Raw genomic sequence first — 25,116 nt, forward strand, 5'->3', positions numbered from 1 at the left:
TTGCAGCACTAGGAATTACAAATAGTTCTGGTGGCCGAAGGGGTTTCCACTCTAGATTAGTCCTGCTCAGCTGAACTCTGCAAGGAAGGAGCAAATCTTCTTTCCTGAGGGGTTGCCAGAGTAGAAAACACAGCCATCTTTTAAAAGGAGAAAATTAAAATGGAGGAAGCCCCATGAATATTTAAGTAAATCCGAAGGAGGTACCCTCCCCCATTTCAGCTAGGTGTTCCTTAACCCTCTCTCCTCTGCAGAGACCAGATCTCTGCAGAGGCAGACTCCACACAGAGCTCAGTCACACTAATGGTTTCAAAGTGATGGCGTGTTCGATTAATTTGCTTTCTCAACATTAAAAAATTAGAAAAAAAGCTTGTACAGTGGCTGTTTTCAGGTTTTTTTTTTTAACTGGATTTTTGCAAGATTTTTTTTTTTTTTTTTGCACACCAACAATGTGTCTGTCTTGGTGCACAATGACAGAAATGAGAATAGAATTAATTTATTACAGTGTAAATGGACTTCATCACAGAATGCAATTTTCTGCACTCCCATCAGCTCATTCATATGCATTTAGATTGCTTTCAACAAATGAATTAAACACATCTAACCTTTGATCTAATATCTAGAGTGTGTTAGGAAACAAGCTATCATTTGCCCCAAGAAAATGGTCAATCTGGGGGACTGTAAATGATTATGCTCTTCTGTTATCTCCGTGTTATATCTTCTAATTCATGTTAGAAACATTTAGGAGTTACATTAATTTTTATTTTATTTTAGCATTCTAGAGTATGTTGAGAGAGTCGTTCCTTTCCTGTAAACCCTCAAATCTTTTCTTTCTCCCTCCCTCCCATAGCACCCCATCTTGTTAGCTTAGAGAGAGCACAGGCAAGAGCCAAGACTTATATTAGTCCTACCTACTGCAGCGGGGTTCCCTACCCAGGCCCACCCCATTTTCCTCTTTCTCTCTCCCTAGATTCCCAGGAGTTGAGTACAGCATATTAAAGGAATAGCAAGCGCCATGGCAACAGTCCCCACGCACAATTGGCTCTCTTTCCTGCAAGGCATTCCCCTTTCAAATGAGCATCCTGTACCGACAATGGCTTCACTTCAGGCATCCAAGTTCCCTATCATGCCACTGCCTGTGCTCAGGAGACCAGGCCTTTTGAGGTAAAGCCAATACAAGTCAGTATTGCTGCCTGCTGGCTCATAACACTGTGCATTGTCATCAAAGAGGCACAATCACCCACTTTCTGGGTAACCCTGTTTGCGTGTGGATGTGTTTTCCCATGATACACCATTAGTAACAGTAACCAGAAATGACTGAATTGATCATCTCAGCTAGTGTATTTTATTTATTGAAACTCTATGCAATTTTGAGCTCCAGGTTAATCAAGTAAGTTCCAAATGATTTATGTTTTGAGACATAATGGGTCAGTCACAGAGGCCCATCATTTTCAGTTCTCAAAAGACAGATACCAATAATGACTGATATACTGGAAAAGACAGATTCCTAGATGCTGATTGATCAGCTGAATTTTGCCAAAGAAGCAAAATTTTATTGAATTCTTACAAAGATATCATGTGGAATGCCTTGAAAGAGATGATTTCTTTAATGTTCTTGCACTAGACACAGCCAAAATGTAACATTCAAATAATTGTCCTTATTTTGGTTCCTTTGGTTTCTTTGAAACACTCAGGACTATTTTGGAGTCAATCAAGTTTGGACTAGTACAATAAATCCATCTTATCATGCAGGTGATAAATATTTATTGAACACCCGCATTTTGCCAGGCAAAGAACTGATGATACAGCAGTGAGAAAACAACAAAAAACCCTTATCATGCTTTTAATTAACTTTCACCCCTGTAGAAACAGTTAGAAATTTTGGCATGTTGGTTAACCACAACAGTTAACAGACTAGAGGGAGTGGAGACAGCTCTTTATGAAGCACATGGGTCCCTCAGCCAGAATATAGCAACAGATAGAAATTTAATCATCAAAGACAAGGAGAGGGAACACTTTTTATTTTCTTGTCATTATCTTCCATTGCCATTGGTCCCTAATTAGACACATCATTAATTAGTCCCACCTGGGAGCAGGGAGGTGGTACTCGCTTACCTACAGGAGATGGAATAAACCAAACTCCTCACCTTTCTGAAATAGTTTACAGAAGTGATCAGTGCAGTCATATAAGTAGTTAACAGATGAATACCCCACCTCCCTCTTTCTTATGTCAAATTGGTTCTTCTACGAGCTTTTGGCTGAGAGTATGGCAATGCCACTAAAAAACAAAGTCATATTAAGGCAAACCATAAAACACACAACATGAACTACGCAAATGGAGGTCACTTAGCGTCAGAAACCAACCCAGTCCTTTAAATGTTGCTTAGCAACATCCACTGGTTTCCTCCTCCCTGAGGGAGGGCCCAACCACACTGACTAAGGCAATCATTGCTCTCATGAAAAGACATTTATGAAGGGCCCACTTATGTTGCACTCTGTACAAACTAAGAAGGCAGACAGGCCTTCATGGAGCAGACAGAGGTATCTTTTACACTTGAGTAATGTAGAGTCTAATTAGCATGACTAGTGCTGGTCTTTGTGATGAGACAAATCAAGCAATGGAATAAGTTGGAACTGTGTTTGAGGTTCAGGCTCCTTCCACACCCCCCTTTTGTAGGAGATCAACTTAGTTGGGTTTTCAGTGTCTTACTTCTAGGTGGAAGTTGTTTCTTTTGAGCCAGAGGCCACCACCATGTAGCAGAAGAATCTTGACTTTCTCAGAGCTCCATAGTAGTCTTGTGAATTCACCTTACTTCTCACATAAAATGAGAGTAATACATGATTTTACGATCTCAGTCCTTAGCCTGAATCTGTCACAATTTCATGATAAATTAGTGGAAATCTCCTATGGTGTGGATATATTATTTACCAGCAGCTAATATTTTACAGAAAAGAAACTCTCTCAACACTACTGGGAAAAGCAAAATAGTCCAAATCAGAAATGTTTCAGTCCATAAGAACAAGTCACCAACAGAGGAAGAGAAAGATTTATCATTTCCCTAGAGTTTTAAATTCTAAGATTCTTGGAGTCTCCCTGTCTATCAAGTCTCATGTTCTGGCCAGATAAAAAGTAAAATAGCTCCTGAGTGAAACTGTATCCCAAGTCATTATAGAATTGAAAGGGAATGGACATTATTTACTTTATCAAATGCAGTACAGAAATCTACAAACAGGAACATACTATTTCAAAGAAAAATGGGGCTCTACTTCCTAATGTACACAGAACCTATTTTTCTGCTAAGTATCTGCCTTCACAAGAAAACTCTGTTAGAGTCTACCTAGAAATAATGTCCCCAGAGGAAACGACCAAAGCCTCTTTTCAACACAGACAAGCAAAGTTTGTGAATGAGCCCTTAGTAACACAAATTCCTCCAGTGTTTCCTTAAACTTATATACCCAACAACAAGATTTGTGAACACTGCTAGAAAAGAGAAAGAGATATTCTCTATAGACGTGATTCAACATTGTATGCTCAGGATGTATTGTCTGTATAAAATCCTATGTGAATGCCTTTGAATAGGCTACCTTTAGTAGTGGAAAGTAATTTTTAAAATATAATAGCAAAAGCTGAAATTCAATTACACTTAATATGAACACTTTGTTTCATGGCTTCCACTTTTCCTTAGCTTCTTCAATGCTACATACAGGATTATTTTCTGCTGAGCCAATTTCTTCTCAAGTGATGGGATACTTCATCAGGTTTCTGAATTTTTTGTCAGAGGCCTGGTTTGAGCTTTGTGCCAGCATCAAGAGATATCAAGAGATATCCAGGGACACTCTTTTTTTTTTTTTAAAGATTTATTTATTTATACAAGCACTGGGTACAGTCAGAAGTGCGGGAGGGTGAGAGAATTCACCAGAGTCAGAGCGGGGAACAGAACAGGCAGACTGACGAAGTACACTGCTGAGGGGAGCAGCGGGTGCAGCAGGAGAGGTCTGTCAAGCTATGTGGGACCCTCGCCGGCAGCCAGGGATGGAACTGGCGCTGCAGAGGCTCTGGGTAGCTTTGCAACCCAGCGCTCAACCGCTGTGCCACCGGGGAGGCCCCAGGAGCACTCTTGGTAATGATTTCTTAATTAAATTAATCACACAAGAGAGGTAAACTAGAATGGACTCAGAGATTCATCCCAGTTCTGAAGCTTGATGATTTTATGTTTCCAAGAATAAAACATTCCAGAAGAGAAGTAATACAAGGGGTTAGTATCAATTACATTAACTATTTTAAGGCTAATCTGGGCTTGTTAGGGAAGGACCTGGACATCACTTAGCACTGAATCTTTAGTCATCAAAAACATTCTTTAGTCTGTTGCATACAAGATAAAACAGGCTTTCCTCTCACTGATAATCTCATGATAAAATAAGTAGGTGAATATTGGGCTATGGATGAAAGGATGGTGCCAAATTGAGGAAGACAGCCTGGCACCTGCCCTTCTGTGGCAGTCTGTGCAGGAGCCCATCTGTGAGACAGGCGCCTCATTGTGTGGAGCCTTCCTGTTTGTGCAGTATGAAACAACTGCCGAAGTCATTAAAGTCACAATGACTTTACTAGGGACCAGATTTTGACTCATATTTTACACTTTGTTAGTCATAAATTACTAAGAATTCCTGGGCATCAGGAAAGTGAAGGGGCTGAAAATTTGTCCTGAAATCACAGAATGCTTGCAGAGGAAGAAGACAGATGCAAGTTTGGAAGCAAAGGTCTTAATGGTGGAGAAAGGGCTGGAGAGTAGAGCTAGTCCCTGTCTTAGTTCGGGCAGCATGAACCAGGTGTGTGATCTTAGATAGGGTCAATTAACTTCTAGAGGCTCTGTTTCTTTAGCTGTGGGGTCAGTTTCTTATAAAATGACTAATTCTAAGGTTCCTTTCAATTTTGAAAATTGCTCCTTCCATATCCCCCTTTCAGGAGAAGTAATGAAGATTCAAAGAAGTGAAGTACCCTAATTCCTAAGCAACTACACTTTTCTTTGTAAAATCTGGCTTTAAAAAGAAAAATAGAGATACACTGTGCTTTCTCTAATACCCTCTACCAAATTTAAAATTTCCATAACTCTTAACATTTCAGATTCTCTGACATTGTGCATCTCATCTTGTCTCCTTTCTGTCTCTATAAACTCTATCATCTGTTTGAAATTTGATGATAGTCTTTTAGACATGCTTGTCTTATTTGAGAGGCAAAAGAAGTTGAACTGAGTGGAATGGTAAGGGAGGGTGAAGGAAGGAATGACATGCCATTGTCCATTACCATCTATTCCACGAGACTAGTTCCATGTTTGGTTATACTAGGAAACAAAGGTTATTCTGTATACTAACATCTGGAGCAAACTCCTGGCACATCAGAAAACATATCCAGATAATTTTTACTGTTTGTGTGTCAAATCAAAAAGAAACTCATCTAAACACATTAGCTGAGCGAATCTCCTAATTGCCCAGTGATACAGTAATCACAATAAATATGTTATGAAAAACAAGCATGAAATTCTCTACCATAATTTTGTAATAAAACACTGGCATTTAGGAATCAACTCCACTTGCTGGTTAGAGGAAAAGATCTACTCGAGTTGATCTGGGACAAACCATTTGTGCTTTCATAAAGAGAAATGAAAAAAAAATCAAAATAATTTGAATACTGCTTTGAATACAGCTGCTCTACAATTTGAAACTACGTCTTTGAGCAATTCTCAAAATTATTATATGTTCTTCCTTTCTGTTTATCCTCTTTGCTGCTGCCCATTTTGCTTAGAATTTCTGAAAAAAATTTAAGAAGAGATATGGCACATATTACTGGGACCTTTCTTAGTTGGCCTTAGATAACTTTTCTTAGACCCAAAAGCATTCCCATAAGAATGTCTAGAGAAATTTCTCATGACCTAACATTCCCCAATTCTGAAAACGGCTTTAACGACACAATTAAATATACAAATGTCACTGTAACTTTTATACTCAAGACTTAAATTTTCACTATGCTTTTGACTATATGCACATACCTATTTTTAACCATATATATAGTTATATATATTATTTATAATATATATTTCCACATATGTAGGTTTGTCAGATTTAGTAAATGAAAATTCAAGACACAGTTAAATTTAAATTTTAAATAAACAACAAACGCTTCTTCTTTTGCACAAAAATGTCTCAGATATTGCATGTCCCAAATATCCTTGAGGACACAGGATTTCAAAATCATATACTCTAATGTGTGAGATATAGAGATACTGCTTATTTATATATATTTTTTCGTGATTTAAAATGTTCAAACTTGTTCTTTTTGACAGAGATTTTTTTTGTGTGTGTGAGAACATCAAAAAGCGCTGCAACTTTACTGGAACATCATACTTTCATTCTATGTACTCGATCCCTCTCTTTTAATCTCATTATTAATAGAAATCAACAAAAAAGGGGCACGTTGGCAAATTTGCAGTGACAGACACTTTCTCAACACATTTCAAGATCATTGTAGCAATTGAGAATAATAAAAAAAAAATCATGGCACACTACTTAGTTGCTTTTCTGTTTTTCCACTTAAGCCTTCAACTTTTTTTTTTCCTTCATAATGACTAATTATTAACCTCAAGCTTCTAAAGTCAGTTCTAAGACCATGGGACATTGATGATTCCAAAGCAGATGACTAAGGTTTCTTGTGACCCATTTCACATCCAGAAGCTCTACAACTTGTATTTTTAACATCAGTACTCTTGCCAGGGACTAGACCCGTGGACCATCCAGCCCGTTGATTTCTGTCTAGTAGAAAACAAGACCTATGCTTCAGACCTTTATGTATGACTTGAAAGTAATGACACAGAACAGGGAAATCACCCACCAAACAGTCAAAACCCCCACTGAACTGTGGAGTTTTTGTAACCCCCTACTCTCTTAAAGGACTGCATTCCAATTTTATGCTATCACATATCCTGGGTTGTTTAAAATCCTGTGTGTATTGTCTTCTTGTTAAAATTTCTAGAATGCTTGCTGCCACAAAAATCTATCATGGATTATTTTTGAGGTTATCTCTCTACCTCTTTAAACACCTATTGTGGCATGTGTGTGTTAGTTTTATATTAATGTTATAGTCATTTCAACTTTTGCAACAAGATTCTTCAAAACCTGGAGAGGAAAGGGAATCACTGCTTCTGGTTTAGCAGTTTCCCAGGGCTGGGGCAGACCCCAGCCTGAAAATTTTTGTGATCAACCGAGGAACCATTAAAAAGGAAAACCCTGGGATACATGATTTTCTGCTCTGAAAGCATACACATGATCTATATTGGTGTTCTGGTAATCACACTAGAATGTGTACTTGCAAACTGAGAAAAATTTGCCCTAGGTTAGAGGTTTGAACATATTGTTAAATTATAAAAGATAAAAATGGAAGTCTTAAGTACTTTTGTCCTATAATATATATTTGATTTGCATTCTATTTTTGATATTATTAGCTACCATAGTATAGAAGAAATAAATGAACTCTTTGCACCTGTTGCAACAAAGCTCCCCAAGATGTGTAGGTTTGTTGGGTTCATGGAAGGTTTATAAAAGTAATTTGAGAGTTGATGCATAGGTCAGAAATGAAGTAGAGAGGGTTCTGGTTACAGGTTGACTTTACCAGTGGAATCCAACAGCACAAAGAGGACCCTAACAGCAGACCCAACATCATAACAGCATGACATAGCATCAACTGAGTATCCAACTGAGTCTGGAAAGAAAATCCTCTACTGTAACTTAGTCCAAGAAACTTGGCAAATTATTGAATCTCTGGGAGACTAAGGTTTTCCCTTTCTAAAACATAAAGTTTAGAAGTAATATATGTAAAGCAGTTGGCAAAGTGTCTAAGATCTTTATAGGACTTGTAATTTATTCCACATGATTTTTACTTGAAACTGAATTTTGTCTCTGAATTTTAAAAGAATCTGAACTCAGGGAAACGTCTTACCTGTGCTGGCATTTGGGTGGAAGTTTTGGTTGGTTCTTTGTCACATAAATTCTTTTTTTTCTTACTGTTGACAATAGTTTGTATAATAAAGTATAGAATTCCCACAGTTTGCTGCTATAGGTGTGTGATGTAGTGTTAGGTCATATAGATTACATGACACACAAGTTACTCACAGAAATTCTGGCTTGCTGGTTGACATTTAGATTATCCACCAGTCTAACGACTGAAAACCAGAATTGCCAGAAAGATAGATGAAGCTTGTCAAATGAAACAATAACTCAAAATGACCTTGTGTCAAAGTCATATCATAAAAAAACCTATTAGGAGAGGTCTAGCTGTTGCTAACTCTATCTAGTCACACGTCCACAGCTTAACCAATTTCCATAAATTAAGAGACTGTAGACCTCATTATCATCTATTAATCTATTAAAAGCCAGAGATGGCGACATATCGCCTGACTTAAGGATAACTATACCAAGTGCGCATTTTGCTTAGACTTACACCGTTGAGATACATCCATTGGCAGAGCTAAATTAATTGAATATGCATCTGGAGTAGGAATGGGAGGACTATCAATAATGTGTCGAGAATGAAAAATACAAGCAAACAATAGCAGAATGACTGAGGTGCTGTGGTCCAGACACAACAGAGAGGGAGAGTTGCTGAATTTCAGATGAAATGTGTGCGCATAAATGTGCTCCCAGGGCTGTTTGCAATAGCCATTGCCAGTCCCTGAAAAGCTTAGATTATGGCCCACAGGATGCAGACTTTTCAAGAGCTATGTAAGTGAAACGCTCCAATGCCAAATGTGTTTCACATTTCTGCTCAAAAGGAAAAAGCATTTATCCCTGATAATTTTGTTCTCTGTTATTTGGCTTTGAATTTGGGAGAAGGTTCAGCAGTGCACTTTCACTGCTTCTGAGGGCAGTTTAAAGAGTTACTAGGAACCAGATGGGGGGGTTCTCCAACGTAACAATGAAAAGCCTGCAATTAAGCATGGAAGTAACCAAGTATAACATGGTATAGTGCAAAAGGAAATAGGATGCCTGGTTTCTAAGGAGAATGCCAGGGATCCAGGGATAAATTAGATTAATTCTGAGCCTCACGTAAGTGATCCACAAATATCTATTTGAATGTCTACCATGTACCTAGAACAATTCTAAATACTGGGACTACAACAGTGAACAAGGCAGACACATGTATGTCCCCAATAACTTTACAGTCTAATAAAGGAGATGAATAAAGAGTAAGTTCTACGATAAAAACCTGTATCATGATAGTAAATTATAAAATAAACAAGCCATTGAGTTTGGATCATAAGGAAGGTTTCTCCAAAGATAACATTCAAACTGACGTCTGAAAAATAAGAGGGAGTATTGGTTGACTTTTAGTTGCAGATTCTAAGATTATATGCTTTGTCAGCACGTAACATAAGAATATTATCTTGTGAATTTTCTTTTGTTTTTATTTTAAAGCTTTTGACTTTGGAACAAAGAGGACAAAGTTTGCTTCTAAGCATCATCATTTAGTAGCTGAAGCACTTGGACAAATCAGTTATCTCTCCTGCATCCTGGTATCACATTAAAACTGAGGATATAGGCTCTCTCCAGTGGCGCAGCAGTTGAGTGCCACATTGTGAAGCTGTCTGCAGCCTCTGCAGTGCCAGTTTGATTTCCCGCCAGCCAGGGAGAACCCCACATGGCACAGCAAACCTCTCCTGCCTTGTCCGCTGCTCCCCTCAGCAGTGTGCTTCGGTCCTTCTGCCTGTTCTGCGCCCCGCTCTGGCTCTTGTGAATTCTCACCCTCTTGCGCTTCTGACCTGTACCCCAGTTCTTGTATAAAATAAATAAATAAATCTTTTAAAAAAACCCAAAACAAACAAAAAAAACCCCCTGAGGATATAATATTACGTTCCTCATGAAGAACACCACATGTGGTAACACAAATGAGAGCTTTGTGTGAGCAGAAAAGTATTCTTTAGATACATGGCTTTACCATGCTACCTTGAATCTACCAACACAAAAACAACAAAAAGCTATACACTCAAGAAGGCCCTTCATTTACGGACATATTCTGGTATCATAGGAAGCTTTGAGAATAAATGAATTTTAAATTAAGACATGGGCCTCACAATTCCCACACTGTCCCATAACAAATGATCCTTCAGGCAGAATTGTAGTTCCCTAAAAAATGCAGTTCTATACCCTGCGATCACAAAAAGAAAAATCTGTCTTGAATCTTTCCTAAGTAATATCTCCACCTCCTTTATTATCTTTATGAAAAAGAGCTCACATTTTATTTATTTTAACCCAGTTTTCTTAGTTTGAAGATTTTACTATGCCAGGCATATAATATAGCATTAGCTAATGATCTTATCTTAATATCTTCAACTTAAAAAAGACTACAAGTAAAATAGTATTTTTTTATTATTGCAATCAAAATGAGGCAATTTCTCTGAAATTAAATTATAATAATTTTTAAATGTTTTGAAAAATAATACCAGTAAATCTTAATGGGTTACCATCAGGGAAACTTTCATGCAATGTATAAACAAGATGCACATAATTTTTGTGCAACTAGATCCTTAGTGTATTGAGATACGACAGGGAAAAATCCACTGTTAACAATTCATTGTTAGCTCATCCTGACAAGAATACAAATAATGCACTGGACCTGGTTTAAGGAAAAGATACCCATTGCATTGATAAACATAGATGCTTCTAAGTCATTGGGACTCAACTGCAGATTAGAGTGAGCAGTAGCAATTTGGGCTGAGGCAGGGAGGGTGTTGTGCTCTTTTAGCTTGGTAGATGGGCAACATCTGACTGTTTAAATTGTTCCTTTTGGGTTATGAATAGAATATGTAGGTATTCATTTCATTAGTGAGCCATCAGAAGGCCCCTAGCTTCTCACAGTCAAGAGGACATGCAAAAGTATACTGGACACACACATTATCACTTGGTAGTCTAAGCATGTTAAATGACTTTAAATTTTTTGAAACTGTTTAAAAAATTTCCATCTTTCATATTGTTCTGTGTTCACTGGCGAGGTCATTATATGTCATAGTGCTGGTGAATGGCAGGATAATCTATCAAAAGACCCCATGTCAACAAATTTAAATGACAACTCAAGTAGAATGGCAAAAAACTTGTAAAAATAAACTCCACATCAACTAATACCAGCTGACAAAGGTTTTATTTGTTTTTCATTTGTCCCTTACAGTTAAGTAGAAATAGAGTTATGCCTCCTTAATGCTTTTAACCCTCTTATGATTTTAGACTTCATGAGCCTGCCACCTGGAGCAGGAAGAGATAAAGTCCCAGATAAGTAAAATGTTAGCAGTGATAATAACCAACAAGACAGGTGAGAGGATGATCTATGAAACCATCTATGGAATAATTTCTTTAATAAATATTATAACTGAGATGGAAGGCTCTGCTAAGTAGCAGAAGGAATCCAAGCACTGACTATTTTTCCACCATTTGGTAAAACTCTCCACTCTATCACTTTTGGTTTCTGAGAGAAGGAAGTAAGAAGTTGGAAGAAGTTGAGGACAATTATACTAATCACAAAGTTTTTACTACTAAAACGTTGGCACTGGGATTAGTGGAAAAACAAGCAACTATCAAGAGCTTTAAAATGCTCAAACTCCGTAATCCATTAATTCCATTTATGAGAATCTAACTTAAGAAAAAAAAATCAGAGATAAGACAAAGTATAAGGATGAAAAACTTGAAAACACGGATTATAAGCTGGTTCAATTATTAATAGAACATTTTCAAATTTGACTATTATGCATTCATTAAATAGTATCGATATTTGTAATGGGAATTAATCACATGAAGATACAGAATATTATATTGAATGGAAAGATTTTTGTCTAATGCAACTATGTAAAACTGCAACTAGAAAGAAAATACTGAGATCATTTTTGACTTGATTTATCAAAGTTCATCATCCATACTCATCAAAGGCATTGGATTCTCACCAAATGAACTCTTCACTTTGGTCTGACTGGTCAGCACATAGCCTGTGTGGCTGAGTTGGAAAGATACTTTTATTAATGTCAACTTCTCTTGTTTTCTTTCCAAATAATTATGTAAAGAAATTTTTAGACAACAAATACCACTACCTCTTAAATTAAATTTAAATTAAAATATAAAAAGTTTAGTTGCCTTTACTGCCCGGTATTTGTACCCAAATTTCTTTTTATAGTTGCTGAAGGTTATAACACCATGCCATTAGTAACTGTGTGGAACTCGTCCATCCATTAAAGTTTTTTAGGATCAACGTATTTTTTTATACTTCTTTCTTGTCTTTTCTTTTAGCATATGTCTCAGTCTACAAGGCTTCCCAAATTTATGCCATTGTTATATATGAAAAAAAAATTATTTTCAATAAGTTTACTACACTTCAGTCGCTGAAGTCTTTAGGTTAAAAAGTCTTCAGGTTCACATTTTAAAATGGCAAGTAATTAGCAGAAGGAAACACATTGTGATTGATGAACAGAATTGAAGGATTTACAGCTTTAAAACTCTTCTTCATAAAGATAAAAAGATTACAGGCACTTCTTAAAGAGAAAAAGATTATCAGGCACTTCCCAAAACAGAAACAAAGAAACAGGAGTTTTACTGTCTTCTTCATTTCTAAATAACTTAACAGTCCTTTCTTTGTGGAAACACTTGGCTACTTTAAAGTAAATCAAACAAAGGAAGTTACAGTAAAATATCCGAGAGACTAAACAGTTTGGCACCAGTTGAGGGAAACAGCACGTACAAATGGGTAAGACAGAGGGGCTGGCAGATCCCTGAAAAATGCTAGCGTGGAGGGATGTGCAGGGAAGCACATCCACTCTTGGCACAGTGCCTTCAAGAGTGTGAAACCAATCTATTGACTGGGCACTAGTGTACCCTGGCATCTTCTGCTTGGGAAGTCTTGGCTTCTAGCTGGCTGAGTTATCTCCCCTGCTGAGCACAATGTTCTGGAAGAACAGAGCAAGAGTAAGCTCCACCCTTAGCTTTTCTTTCACAGACAACAATGGCATAGATTTGGGAGGCCTTGTACACTGGGACATATGCTAAAAGAAAGAAAGACAAAAAAGAAGTATAAAAAAAAATTCCATTGATATTTTGTAAATTCTATTTTTCAAAACTAATTTTTGAGATTTATATTGGGTACTCTATAAACATATGATTATTTTTAAGGTGGAGAAAGAGGGTTTCCTTAAAATGACTTGAAATCTTACCATATTTTCAGGATTTAATGTTCTCTTATCAACTAGTCACAGGTGTAACAATCAAATGTAATGTTCCTTTACTTCTTTTCTGCTTATTTTTTAGAAATTTCTTCACTTGGGGAATTTCAAGTGAGTGAGCAGAAAGGTTAGACTAAATGGATAGGAAATTACTTAAGTAGAGAGTAATGTAAATACCAAATTCAGAAATACTTAAAGCAAAATAGATTGCAAATCAATTTCATTACAAAGCACTAAATAACCTTCATTATTTTTGATCTGTTTAAGTTTTGATAAGACTATAACTTGGAATATTGAAAATAGAAAATAGACTCTCAATAATACTTTGTCATATAAAGAATAATTGAAATAATGCTAGATAAAGAATAAACAGCTTAATCTTCTCTTTCATCTTTGCTTAAAGGCGATATGAAAGGAAAACAGTCTATACATTACTATTAGGAAATTTCCCTATATTATTGCTAATGAAGCATTTCTCCTTTGTTTAATGGTTGCAGGCAGTGGAAGGGATGTAGCATATGATTAAATAGCCCCAATTGTTTGAATAATAAAAATTAAAAAAGAAAAGCGCTCCCCATTTTCATATTTACTTCTGAGGGCAGGTGAAAAGGGAATTTGGGAGCAGGATACAGTCCTTTAAAAAAGTATTACTACCTTATCTTAGGTTATGTTTGCAAATTCTTGCAAACAAATAGATCTTGAATTTAGTAAAGTGATCCATAATATGCAATGGATTAGTTTATTATTATTATATTTTTATGAGCCTTTGTAATCTTCTTCTGTAACTGTAGTTATTCTTTCCTTCTTCTACATTAGTAAACAATGATTCCCACACAGGAAGACTGAGTTTGGGGATATGAATGACTGGTCTAGAAGCCCAAAACATCATAATTGCACACTAGGATTTTTCACAAGACTTAACCAAAGATGGCCTGGATTAAAAGAATAAAAATCTCCCAGAAATCATGACAGACTTCCCTTATAAGAATTGTTAAAGGTCTCTCAACTTTTTTCTATATTTATCTCTTCCACTGGGATCATGAATGATGAGTCAGATGGCCCTGGGCGTGAGTCCTGACTCTCTTTACACAATTTCATTTCAACTCTCTAAACCTCAATTTACACATTCGTAAAACTGGATATAATAACAGTGCCTATTTCAAAGATTTTCTATAAGTATGAATGACAGAATGTAGGAAAAGAATTTACTAGGATGTCTGCACAGAAATCTTGAGTGCCTTGGATGTGGTAGTGGAGAGAGGACCTAGCTCCTGGACCACACCCTATCCCCATCTTTCCCCATGTCCTCACCCCTCCAGGGACCTCAAGTACAGGCCTTTTTACACCCTCTACGACAGCCTCCCACACAATTCCCCAAAGATGAATTGCTGCCTCTTGGCTTCTCCTCAGAGGGCTTGTATACACTCTTGCGGCACTTTCAGAGAAGAGGCCTGTACAAGCCCTGGAAGTGAGGTCAGAGACATTTGGGTAGACAATGTGGGGGTCTAGTGGATGCAGAGTGCTCTGGAGGGGGGAACACAGCTGTTTCCTTTGCTAGACCCCTCATCTCCTGAGCAGAATGCAGCTGGAAAAAGAGCAGGCTAGGTCTCTCTTAAAACACAGGGTCCAAGTCCTAAAGGGGGAACATATCTAACCACATGATTTAATTCCAGGCAATTACTCTTTTTCCGTAATTGGTTACTCACCTAACATCTTCCTAACACAGTTCTAAGAAGACTCTATTTCCTTTTAGTCCTGCTCAATCCAACATTTTCCATACTTATTTGATCATTCATCCAACATTTTCCATACCCAGTTTGGTAGAAAATGACTCACCCAACTTGAAGGCAATCTGTTTATCACAAATTCATTCTAGTAATTTGGGACCTGGGAGACTTTAGGGTGGTAAAATTATATGAATTTATTCCCTATCACCCAAGAGCACAAGCAATTTGTCGCCTTCATGTTCAATACTCCTGCATAGCCAGATCTGGAGGATCAGAAAAATAAACCTGTGTCGTCACTTTCTGTGTCATGGTATCTGCAGCTAACTTCATGATGCCCTCAGAGAAAAAAGGCAGTCTATCTTCCATTGTTATATTATACATTTCCTCAGCAAATATCTATTAAAGAGTTAGGTCCTGATGCATCCTTCTAGAAAAAGTACTGCTGTTACTCAGGATGGATCTTTTCGGCATCCTTTTCAAGAATGGGGCTCAAACCTTTGTAATACACACAAAGCAGCCCCAGCCAAAGCTAGTGGAGAAAGAAAAGGAGAGTGGAGGGTGTTTGGGGAGAAGTCAGGATAGTGACAGGATGCTTAAACTTAGTTCCTTATTGAATCCACTGGATATTCACTATCTGAAAAAACATTCCATGCACTGGGTACAAATGACCCCTTTGCCATTTTGCACCAGAAAACTTTAGGCAAGAGCCTAATTCTCAGTAAGAGGTCCCCCTTGGCCATCAGTCACAACTATGCCTCTCTGGGATTGTTCTAAGTGAGTCCTTCCTCAGACACTGTTGTTGCAACTCTGTACTTTTCTGGCTGGGTCTGTCAGGAAGGAGACAGGAAATTCTAGTCACCCTCACAGCAGCTGCGCCATTCCTCCTCTCCTCCTCCAGTGACGTCTGTTGGCTTTGGTGACAGGAGGTCAGGAACTGAGCCACAGTGAAGGTCAGGAAGATAGGTCAGTGTTTATGCCGTTGTTGGGCTGGGGATCCTGCTGAGGCTATTTGCTTTCTTCCTTTCTATACTGTTTCTCTTTCCGTTCCTCTTTTTATAATGCAGAGCCAAAGCATCCTGTTTTCAAAACATCTGACTGTTTTGTCACTGAGAAACTCATGCTCTGATACATTTCGCCGCAATGTAAGACAATTTTTCTAATTCAAGAGGGATAAAAGTTGAAACACAAAAATTAATGAACAAATCTAGGAAGGCAATCTTTTTTTTTTTTTTTTAAAGATTTATGCAAGCACTGGGGTACAGGCCAGAGGCACGGGAGGGTGAGCGAATCCACCAGAGACAGAGCAGGGAGCAGAACAGGCAGAAGGACCAAAATTTACTGCTGAGCGGAGCAGCAGTAAAGGAGAGGTCTGCCATGCCATGTGGGTTTCTCCCTGGTGGTCGGGAATCGAACTGGCGTTGCAGAGGCTGTGGACAGCTTCACAGAGCTGCGCTCAACCCGCTGCACCACTAGGGAGGCCCAAGGCAATCAGTCTTTAAAGAAAACAGTGCTAATGTGTCTAACTGAACTTGGGCGACTAACAGAAGGGTCACTTGACATCCTTTTCATCTTGAAAAAACACCACCATTACCTTCCAAAACTTCAGCTTAATTTATTCCATTTTATTGTAATTCTCCGGGGTCGTGGGGGAGGGGGGTACGGGTGTGCAGGTAATAATCTACCATGCTATCCCACCTGGTTGCAGCTTTCTCTACAATTCTGAAATTCCACATGGTCTATGGCCAGAATTGAGGAATCTAAGAAATTTGGGCCAAGAAGACAGTGTTTTTATAAGTTGCAGAATTTTATAAGTTGCAAACGCAGTGCCTTGTCTAACTCCCTGGACTCTGAAGCACACTTGGGAAAGCTAATCTTTGAGGCCCTCCGTTTTCTTCAAAACATAAGAGTTAAGAAAAAACAAAAACATACAACCTTACACATATAAAGTTAATATGAAAGATTGCTTGTTTTTCTTGCACTCAACACAGTCTGTTCTCTACAATTTGCATGCAGTCTAGCACATATGTAATCACTAAATACCCTCTAAGCAAAACACTGGCTCTCTCATCACCACTTAAGCTAAGAGGTGGCAAACAAAATACATTAGCTGATCCGTTCTAGGGACATATGATTGTTTTGCAAAGATTTTTCAGATGCTAGTAAGAAGCTGTCATTAATTGAACTACCCATCAGGAATGTTCCTGAAGCTTTAGATACATTATCTTACTTAATCTTCACAGCAACTCCAGTAAAGTTGGTCTGTTTTGCAGTTGAGAAAATCGAGTCTTAGCGCTGTTAAAGTTTGTTGGCCAAGGTCACAAGGCAAGTAAATGACAGAGATAGAATTTGACCCATGAGATTTTGCCTTCAAAGCCCCTGATGACACACACTCCCTCTAGAGAACATCTTAACACTCACTTCTAAGTTTGTAACTCAGATACTTGTCGTGATTCCTTTGTTAAGTGAGAGTAAGCAAAAGATGACCAAACATAAACTGGTGATGACGATTATATTTTAAAATAGCATGTGGATGAAACACTCCATTTTGGTGACATTTAAAATTGATCCTGGAATTTTATTTTTACCACAGAAAATTCAGTTCCTCCCAAGCTGGTATAGGTCAATTTCTTTTGGGTGGCCACACAAATATTACATGTACTATGAATTAAGCCTTACCTGAGGCAATTATCAGAATAATCAAGACTGTGTGTGTGTGTGTGTGTGTGTGTGTGGGAGGGGGAAGGTGTTAAGTAAAAAGAGATCTTTTAAAAAATTGAAATTAACATCAGCTGTGAACCAGCATTCTTCATCCACTGGATAATTGCTCTGCCCTAAACCTTTCCACTGTAAATCTAAAAAATAAGTGAAGCTGCATGCCTTCTTCTCAAATTAACTGTGTCAGAGTTAAGGCTTAGCCCTTTCTTTATGGTTAGCTCTATTCAACTTTCATTGCTTCCTGCACACAACACCATAAAGAAGAACGGAAGCCTGAAGTGATTGGAAATCTCACCAGGACCTACAGAGTCCCTAGTCTCAGAGCCTTGTTAACTACTACACTGAATGTGGAACTAGTTCTAATAAATTTGAAAGACAGACAATATCAAATATCAGCACTCCAGATACAAACCTGTTTAGAATGTTACAAGGCATCAACACTCAAAATGAAAAATAATGACCATTTGTAGTTTCTGAATGAATATTCTTTCTCTCCCCTTGGAGTTTATCTTAGTGACTCCAGAGTTAGTTCAGCATGTCCTCTATGATAAAGCCTGCTGAAAAACTGCTCCTAAATACTGAATCTACATCTTATATGGGTATCACTGATCACAAAATGCAGAGTATCTCTTCATGCTCCAAAGTGGGGAAAACAAGAATGAAAACTCTACTACATGGAGTCCAGTTTGGTTTGGAGAGGTTGCACAGTTAAATCCTCATGAGGAAGCAGCTTGGTGAGATTTCCAACAGCCTAGAAAAACCCTGTCTTTAGCCTAATTGAGAACTTCAGAGAAAAGTCAGAAAATAGTTAAGCCTCAAATGTGTCTTTTTCTTGTTTTTTTTTCCAACCTGAATCTGAACTAAACTTTATGAAAGAACTTATTTTTATCCTTTTATTAACTGATCAGCAAAGAATAAGAGTCCCCCTTCTCTCCTCTAGGACCTCTTGTTTTCTCCGCTCAGATCCTGGGCACAGGAGCCAGCCTGATACTTCTAACCCCAGGATAGAGGGAGGAGAGACACACAATCACTAGTGAACCTCCAGGCTAGAAAGGGCATGTCAGCAGGTGTGAAGCAAAAATTTCTTCTCAGCTTCAGAATCGTAAAACAATAAGACAATACCTTAGGCTAGAAAGACTGGGGGTTCTGAAGATATTTACTTAGGAGGGTAGAGTGTTAAGTCTTTTCCATTTATGTACACACACACTCAAACACATGTGTGTGTGCATAAATATGTGTGTATATGTATATACATATGCCTATACACACACGAACATTCTCTAAGGGAAAAAGGAAAAATATAAACAAGAAGCAACAACTCTCACCCCATAAATTGGCACTCTAAATCCAGGTGTTAATTAAACAAATGATATAATGATAGATAATTAAATCTCCCCAACACTAAGTTTTATCTGGGGATTGTAAATAAAATCATTTTCTTTGCAGTTGTGGAACTTAATTTCAATTATTCCACTTTTATTTTTTATTTGGTTTTTGGGTCTGTTTAATCAAATTTTGACTCTAATGATGTATGTACAGTCTGTTTTAGACAATAAATTAAAGCCAGGAAAAATAGTAAAGTGAGGAAATTTATGCTCAGATATGAATTTGAAATACTCCATGAAAAATGATCCCATTTTTAAAGCCAGTAAACTTCCAAAAAACCTTTCTTTTTTTGGAAAGAAAAAATGAATATATATATATACACACACACATACATATACACACATATATCTCTAGTATATATATAGTATATATAAATATATATATATATATAATCTTAAATCATGCCAACATCACAAAAATAATGTCATAAAATCCCAGATTGTCCTTCTGAGAAGAGTTTCAGATTTAATGAAACTTCAGAGCAAGCCATTCTCTCCACTGACACACAGAATTCACATTATTTTCTTGTTAAATCTATTTATCTATATGTTCATATATAGATAGACACAAATATATAGACAGACACAAAACATCTGATTGCAATTCAACATGTTCTACATTTCATTTTTTAGATTCATTCAGATTTTATATTCCTAATAATTTCTTCAAGAGATTTTCACTTAGATAGTGATTTGTATACTTTATAAACTTCTCTCACCCATAGTATTCCACACTGCATCAACAAGAAAGAAGTTTGGGGGGAAAAGAAAGGAAGAAAGAACTTTGGCTTCTGGGCATGAAAATGAGGATTTAACTGAGGATTTTAAACCTTCACTGTAGCATCAAGACACAAGTCAAGTGTGGCACTTGGGAACAGAATCTTCTGAGGCAGATCTCCCCGTGCACCTCTGCTGCAGACCAAGGTCAGGGGGCCGGGAGCTCCCGTGTGGTCACACTTAAATGAATAAAACAGCAGTTCTTACCTTGTTAGAAGCCATCTCACTGACAGAACGGTAGGTCTGTATGGTCTCTAGCTGGTCTAAGCACCAGTCCAATTCCTCCAGTGTTTCCATTGCTAATTTTTGATAAGATTCTTCTGCAAACAAGCACACAGACATGTAGTTAGGCTGAAGTGGCTGCAGGCTGTCCATAGCACAGTCACCGCTGCTGCTGCTGATCCCGGCGCTACTGAAGGTGGCCCTGTGCTCCTTCATTATTTGCGCGCCGACTCCTTCCTTCCAGTCTCCACCAGGAGAACAAATCACCGTGGGGCTCGGCCTGGGATGCCGGGTGCCAAGTTTTCACCCCCCCACCCTCCCCCGACGGGATGAGGTGTCTGCGATCTACCCAGAGACTTCCTCTGAGGAAGGAGGCGGGGAACTGTCTCTTATAAGCTCATCTGCATACTTGTGTCCTAAACCTAAAGGCAAGCAGTGAGTTTTCTCAGGCTCTCTCTGCCTTAGTCATCCCGGGGCTCTTTGGGGTGTGTGATGTCATTTCTGAGTGTTGCCGTCTACAGAAGAAATGAGGAAAACACTTGCTCATTTTGTTTTTCTTCTAAGTGAAACCTACTCGAGAATTCGGGGTGTCTGTTTTGACAGTTCTTTGGAAGGCTAGGCAGTCGTTCATTTCGGGGAATGTGCAAAGGTTGAAGTAACTTTTAACTCAGCCAACACTGACCCGCACAAGTGAGAGGCGTAGGTTATTCCTCGCCTGCCGTAAACCTCTCCCTTAAGCAGAGGCAAAATGAGGTCTCCCCGATAAGACTTCAGTCTAAGAGAAGCTGTCTGGAGTCTTACGTGAGCACGTTTATTGGCCTGGGAGTCCAGCAGCTCTTGTTATACTAAACAAAGCTAAAACTTCTCCTCTGCAACTGGCAGGATCACAGGGAAATTCTGAACCGGACTTTCAGGTGGAGCCAGATGTGAACACTGCAGATTGTCATTTTGATTAAAGCCAGGGGCTCTGATTTGTCGCTATAGCAATTTACACTTTCTGGAAATATTTCTCAGTGGTCCATACAAAAAATAATGATTTTAATACCTTATTTTTGTTGGGTAATAAAACTCATTGCTGGATAATAAAACATGTGTTCACAACATGTTATTCCACATCCAAAAGCCAAGGAGTTTAAGGTGACTTAAGGTTATGTACTTAAGAACCCTGTGTTAATAAATGCTGAATTAATTTGATAAATGCCAGATGGACTGATGGTGTTATAGCAATTATAAAAATCATGCATACATGATTTTGAGGGGAACATCTACTAAATCTGCCAAGTTTTTTTTTGGACTGTGGGCACACAATAGGCACTCAAAATATTAAAATTCTTGTGTGGCATTCTTTTATAAAAATACTACACACATTGCTGTCAGATTTAAAGTATTTTTTTTGTATGTTCACACAGAAATATGAGGGGGAACATATATAGCTTTTTATTATTATGTGAATAATTTAGTGTGTGGCACTCAGACTTTAAGCAGAAAAGGGAATAAACAGAAAAACGATTCCAAATGACTGGGGTCACTTGACCACAGATGCACATTTCAAAGAATAGCTGTCTTGTTTATCCCCTAACCATGCCTACACTTCATGAAAAACAGGGGTTAAAATTCAATATCCTGTATGTCATACTTAAAAAGCCACAAAACCACAGGAGGTGACTTCCTCCATTTTTTTCATACTCCTCAAAGATATACAGACAAGAACTGAGATGTAGTTGGTAAAACTCTTCAAGCCAGACTTGCACATACCTTCCATCATTTCTTTTTTTTTTTTTTAAGATTTTATTTATTTATTTATACAAGCACTGGGTACAGTCAGAAGCATGGGAGGGTGAGAGAATTCATGAGAGCCAGAGCTGGAGCAGAACAGGCAGACTGATGATACACTGCTGAGGGGAGCAGTGGGCTGCAGGAGAGGTCTGCGCGCCATGTGGGACCCTCGCCAGACGGCCGGGGATGGAACCGGTGCTGCAGAGGCTGTGGGCAGCTCCGCAGCCCAGTGCTCAAATGCTGTGCCACCGGGGAGGCCCATCCATCATTTCTTTCTCCTTGATTTTGCAAAACTGCTTCAACACGAATAATCTCACTTATTCTCTGAGGTGTCCAAAACACCCCCTCACCTCTCCTTAATTTCCTCTCAGAAGAGCACTTCTTCCAAGGAAGCTTTTCTTGAAGGGATAGACTCTATTATTCTCATTCCAATCGCTTCCCAACTCCTCAGATTTTACCACTGTGGTGTCTTCCACATCACAAACTACGGTTCTTGATAGTTAAGATCAGGTATTTACCATAATGGTAGGGAGTAAACTTGCTCAGAGTCTTTGAATCAGCCGAGATGTGAAATGACTGTAAGATAATTTATCACATTTCTCCTTCACAAAGAGGAAGAAAAAGGATCCGATTTTCACTCATGCTTGACAAAGACAAGACAGTAATGATAGTAGGAAAAGCCCCAATAAAGGAGGACTATTCAAAGAGCCAGCAGTTAAGTGCTACCACCACGTATTTGTTGCCTAGAACCAGCCCAGCAAGCATGTAGAGCTGTACCAAGTGAGATGCCAGTGGATGTGCTAGGATTCTGTTCCATTGCCCTCCCTTAGTCTGGTCAACCACAATATTATTTAAGCAAAAATAATTTTGTTTTGAAATTAATGAAGACTCATAATTTCCCAAATTCTTGATTTTAAACCAAGACTTTGTCTGTGCTTCATTTTAGAATCTTCTTATCATGGTAGCTAAGGCAGTGACAGGTATCAGAGGAGTCTGAAGACAGGGACATCAACCCCCTCTCCTTACATGTACAGCTATAGCACAGGACCAGTGCAGCTCAGTCCTGGTTTCCATGCTATAACTTTGCCATTGTAGCTACAGATCTAGTTCTGGTACCTGGAAGACACTTCTATACCTGGTACGCAAGCTAGATGTACCTAGCCAAGCAGCCTAAACATATGTGAGCACCTAGAGGCTAATTAGTGTATCTGGATCATTATGGGAACAGCACCAACTTTGGAGTGAGGCACAGGTATTTTGACTTTTCTTCTACCACTCACTGGCTGATTCTGGACCTCGATATCCAATTTAAAAGAAGGATGAGATTATTTATCTTGTAGAGAAACAAAAGCATTAAATGAGATAAAATATATAAAGTGTCTCACTTAGTAGCCAGGTCTTAGCAGGTGAACAATACATAGGAATACAATTATTATGGCAATCAAAGTAACAAAGGCCTAGGATTTGGGGGTGGGAAGAGAACAAGAGAGATAGAAGAGCTTCATGTTCCAGGAGGGATTAATCCGTCAGAATCAGCTACATAATATGCAGAGCTGAGTGCAAAATGAAAATGCAGAGCCCCTTGCTCAAAAAGGAGAAAAAGGTGCTGTTAGTGGCATAAAGTGTGACAGTTTCTTCTCAAGTCTCTTTCTCTCATCACTTCTCATCATGTGGCGTTTAACAAGCTTAATAATTATTTTATTTTGGGCCTCCCTGGTGGCGCAGCGGTTGAGCGCTGGGTTGCGAAGCTGCCTGCAACCTCTGCGGCGCCAGTTCGATCCCCGGCTGCTCCCTGGCCACCGGAGGAGGGTCCCACATGGCGCGCAGACCTCTCCTGCCGCCCGCTGCTTCCCTCAGCAGTGTGCTTCGGTCCTTCTGCCTGCTCTGCTCCCCGCTCTGGCTCTGGTGAATTCTCTCACCCTCCCGCGCTTCTGACTGTACCCAGTGCTTGAATAAATAAATAAATAAATAAATCTTTAAAAAAATAATTATTTTATTTTAAAATAGTTCTAGATTTGCAGAAAAGTAAAGACAATATGGAGAGCTCCCATATACCCCACATCCAGGGTTATCTACTGTTAGCATCTTATATTATCATGGTACATTAGTCCCAACAAATGAATGCAAGGTATGTTTTATATTTATTCTTTAATATTAATTTCCCTTAGGCATGTAGATACTGTGAGGAAAGCAGAGATCCTCACAGGACCCCAAAATTCACTTAGGGCACATATGCCAATTCATTACATGCCCGCTGCCAAACTGATATGCTGTGAGCCAGAGGTGGGGTCTGGGAAAGTCAGATGGTACCAATGTCCCAGTACACAAAAGACAGGTGACGCCTCAGGGTGCTACCACCTCTGCACTGGGGTATGTTAGATACCTGATCATTGTGGACAGAGGCTCACCCCCACCAAGCCATGGCCTCTTCCTACCATGTTTTAGCCTGCTAACCCAGCAGCTGCCACCACTCCCCACCTGAGACTATGCAAGGCACACACACCCAGCTCAGACTCACTGCACTATCACCCAGATCCCCATGGGAATGGACAACAGCAGTGGTCATGGGTGAGGGCAGAAAGAGGAAGCCTAGATGAGTCCCAGAAATCAGGGTAACGGGGGGCTGAGAACATGTCCCGGAAAGGCAGGCAGGTGGCAGGAGGAGTTCATACAGCACAGAAGTCAAGGCTTGAATCCACTGGAATATACTCTATTGTCTGATCAGACTTCATTGGCAAAACATAAGATCGGAAACAGTACTTAAGGGGCCCTTCTGAGTTTGGGCCCTGTGCACCTGCATAGGATGCATGCCCATGAAGCTGGTCCTGCTTTCTGTCTTACAAAAATGACTCTGAGAAGGAACAGTGTTTAACACCACACAAATGAGACTCAAGGGAATAAGCACAGGGATGCGGACCACATAGACTCATGGGGTCGGCTGTATTTGTCAAAAATTTCCCAAGGGAAGAAGAAGCAGGGAGAACCAGCCCCTCCTCTGGTCTGCCTTCTTTCCCTCATTTACTTCAACAAGAGAGGCAAAGGAAGATTTACTTCCTTCTGCAGGTCTGGTCGATATTGCCTTTGACCCTGAGAATCAGGAAGAGAGAATGGACGAATAATTATAATTAATCTGGTAATAATACCACGTTCATATAGCTCTTTTCTCAGTGGAGCTCCACGCACTACTCATTAATCCTTGCAACATCTCTGTGTGATAGACACTGAAGAGGTATAATTATCTCTAATTTACCTTAAGGCACAAGTCAGAGGTTATTA

The 25,116-nt window shown here is 38.9% G+C and overlaps 1 protein-coding gene across 3 annotated transcripts in view; it reads right to left on the reverse strand.

The window, feature by feature from the left end:
* Positions 1-25,116, reverse strand: part of PDE4B (phosphodiesterase 4B) — a gene marked incomplete at both ends in the record, with an annotated part of 396,614 nt that overhangs the window by 16,898 nt on the left and 354,600 nt on the right. For all 3 annotated transcript variants that reach the window (XM_084243282.1, XM_084243283.1, XM_084243284.1), the window contains one exon: positions 20,050-20,162. In XM_084243282.1, coding sequence (XP_084099408.1) covers positions 20,050-20,162 — 113 coding nt within the window. The remainder of the gene's footprint in view (positions 1-20,049; positions 20,163-25,116) is intronic.

The sequence above is a fragment of the Talpa europaea genome (genome assembly GCF_964194135.1).
Source record: "Talpa europaea genome assembly, chromosome: 9".
Classification (NCBI taxonomy): domain Eukaryota; kingdom Metazoa; phylum Chordata; class Mammalia; order Eulipotyphla; family Talpidae; genus Talpa; species Talpa europaea.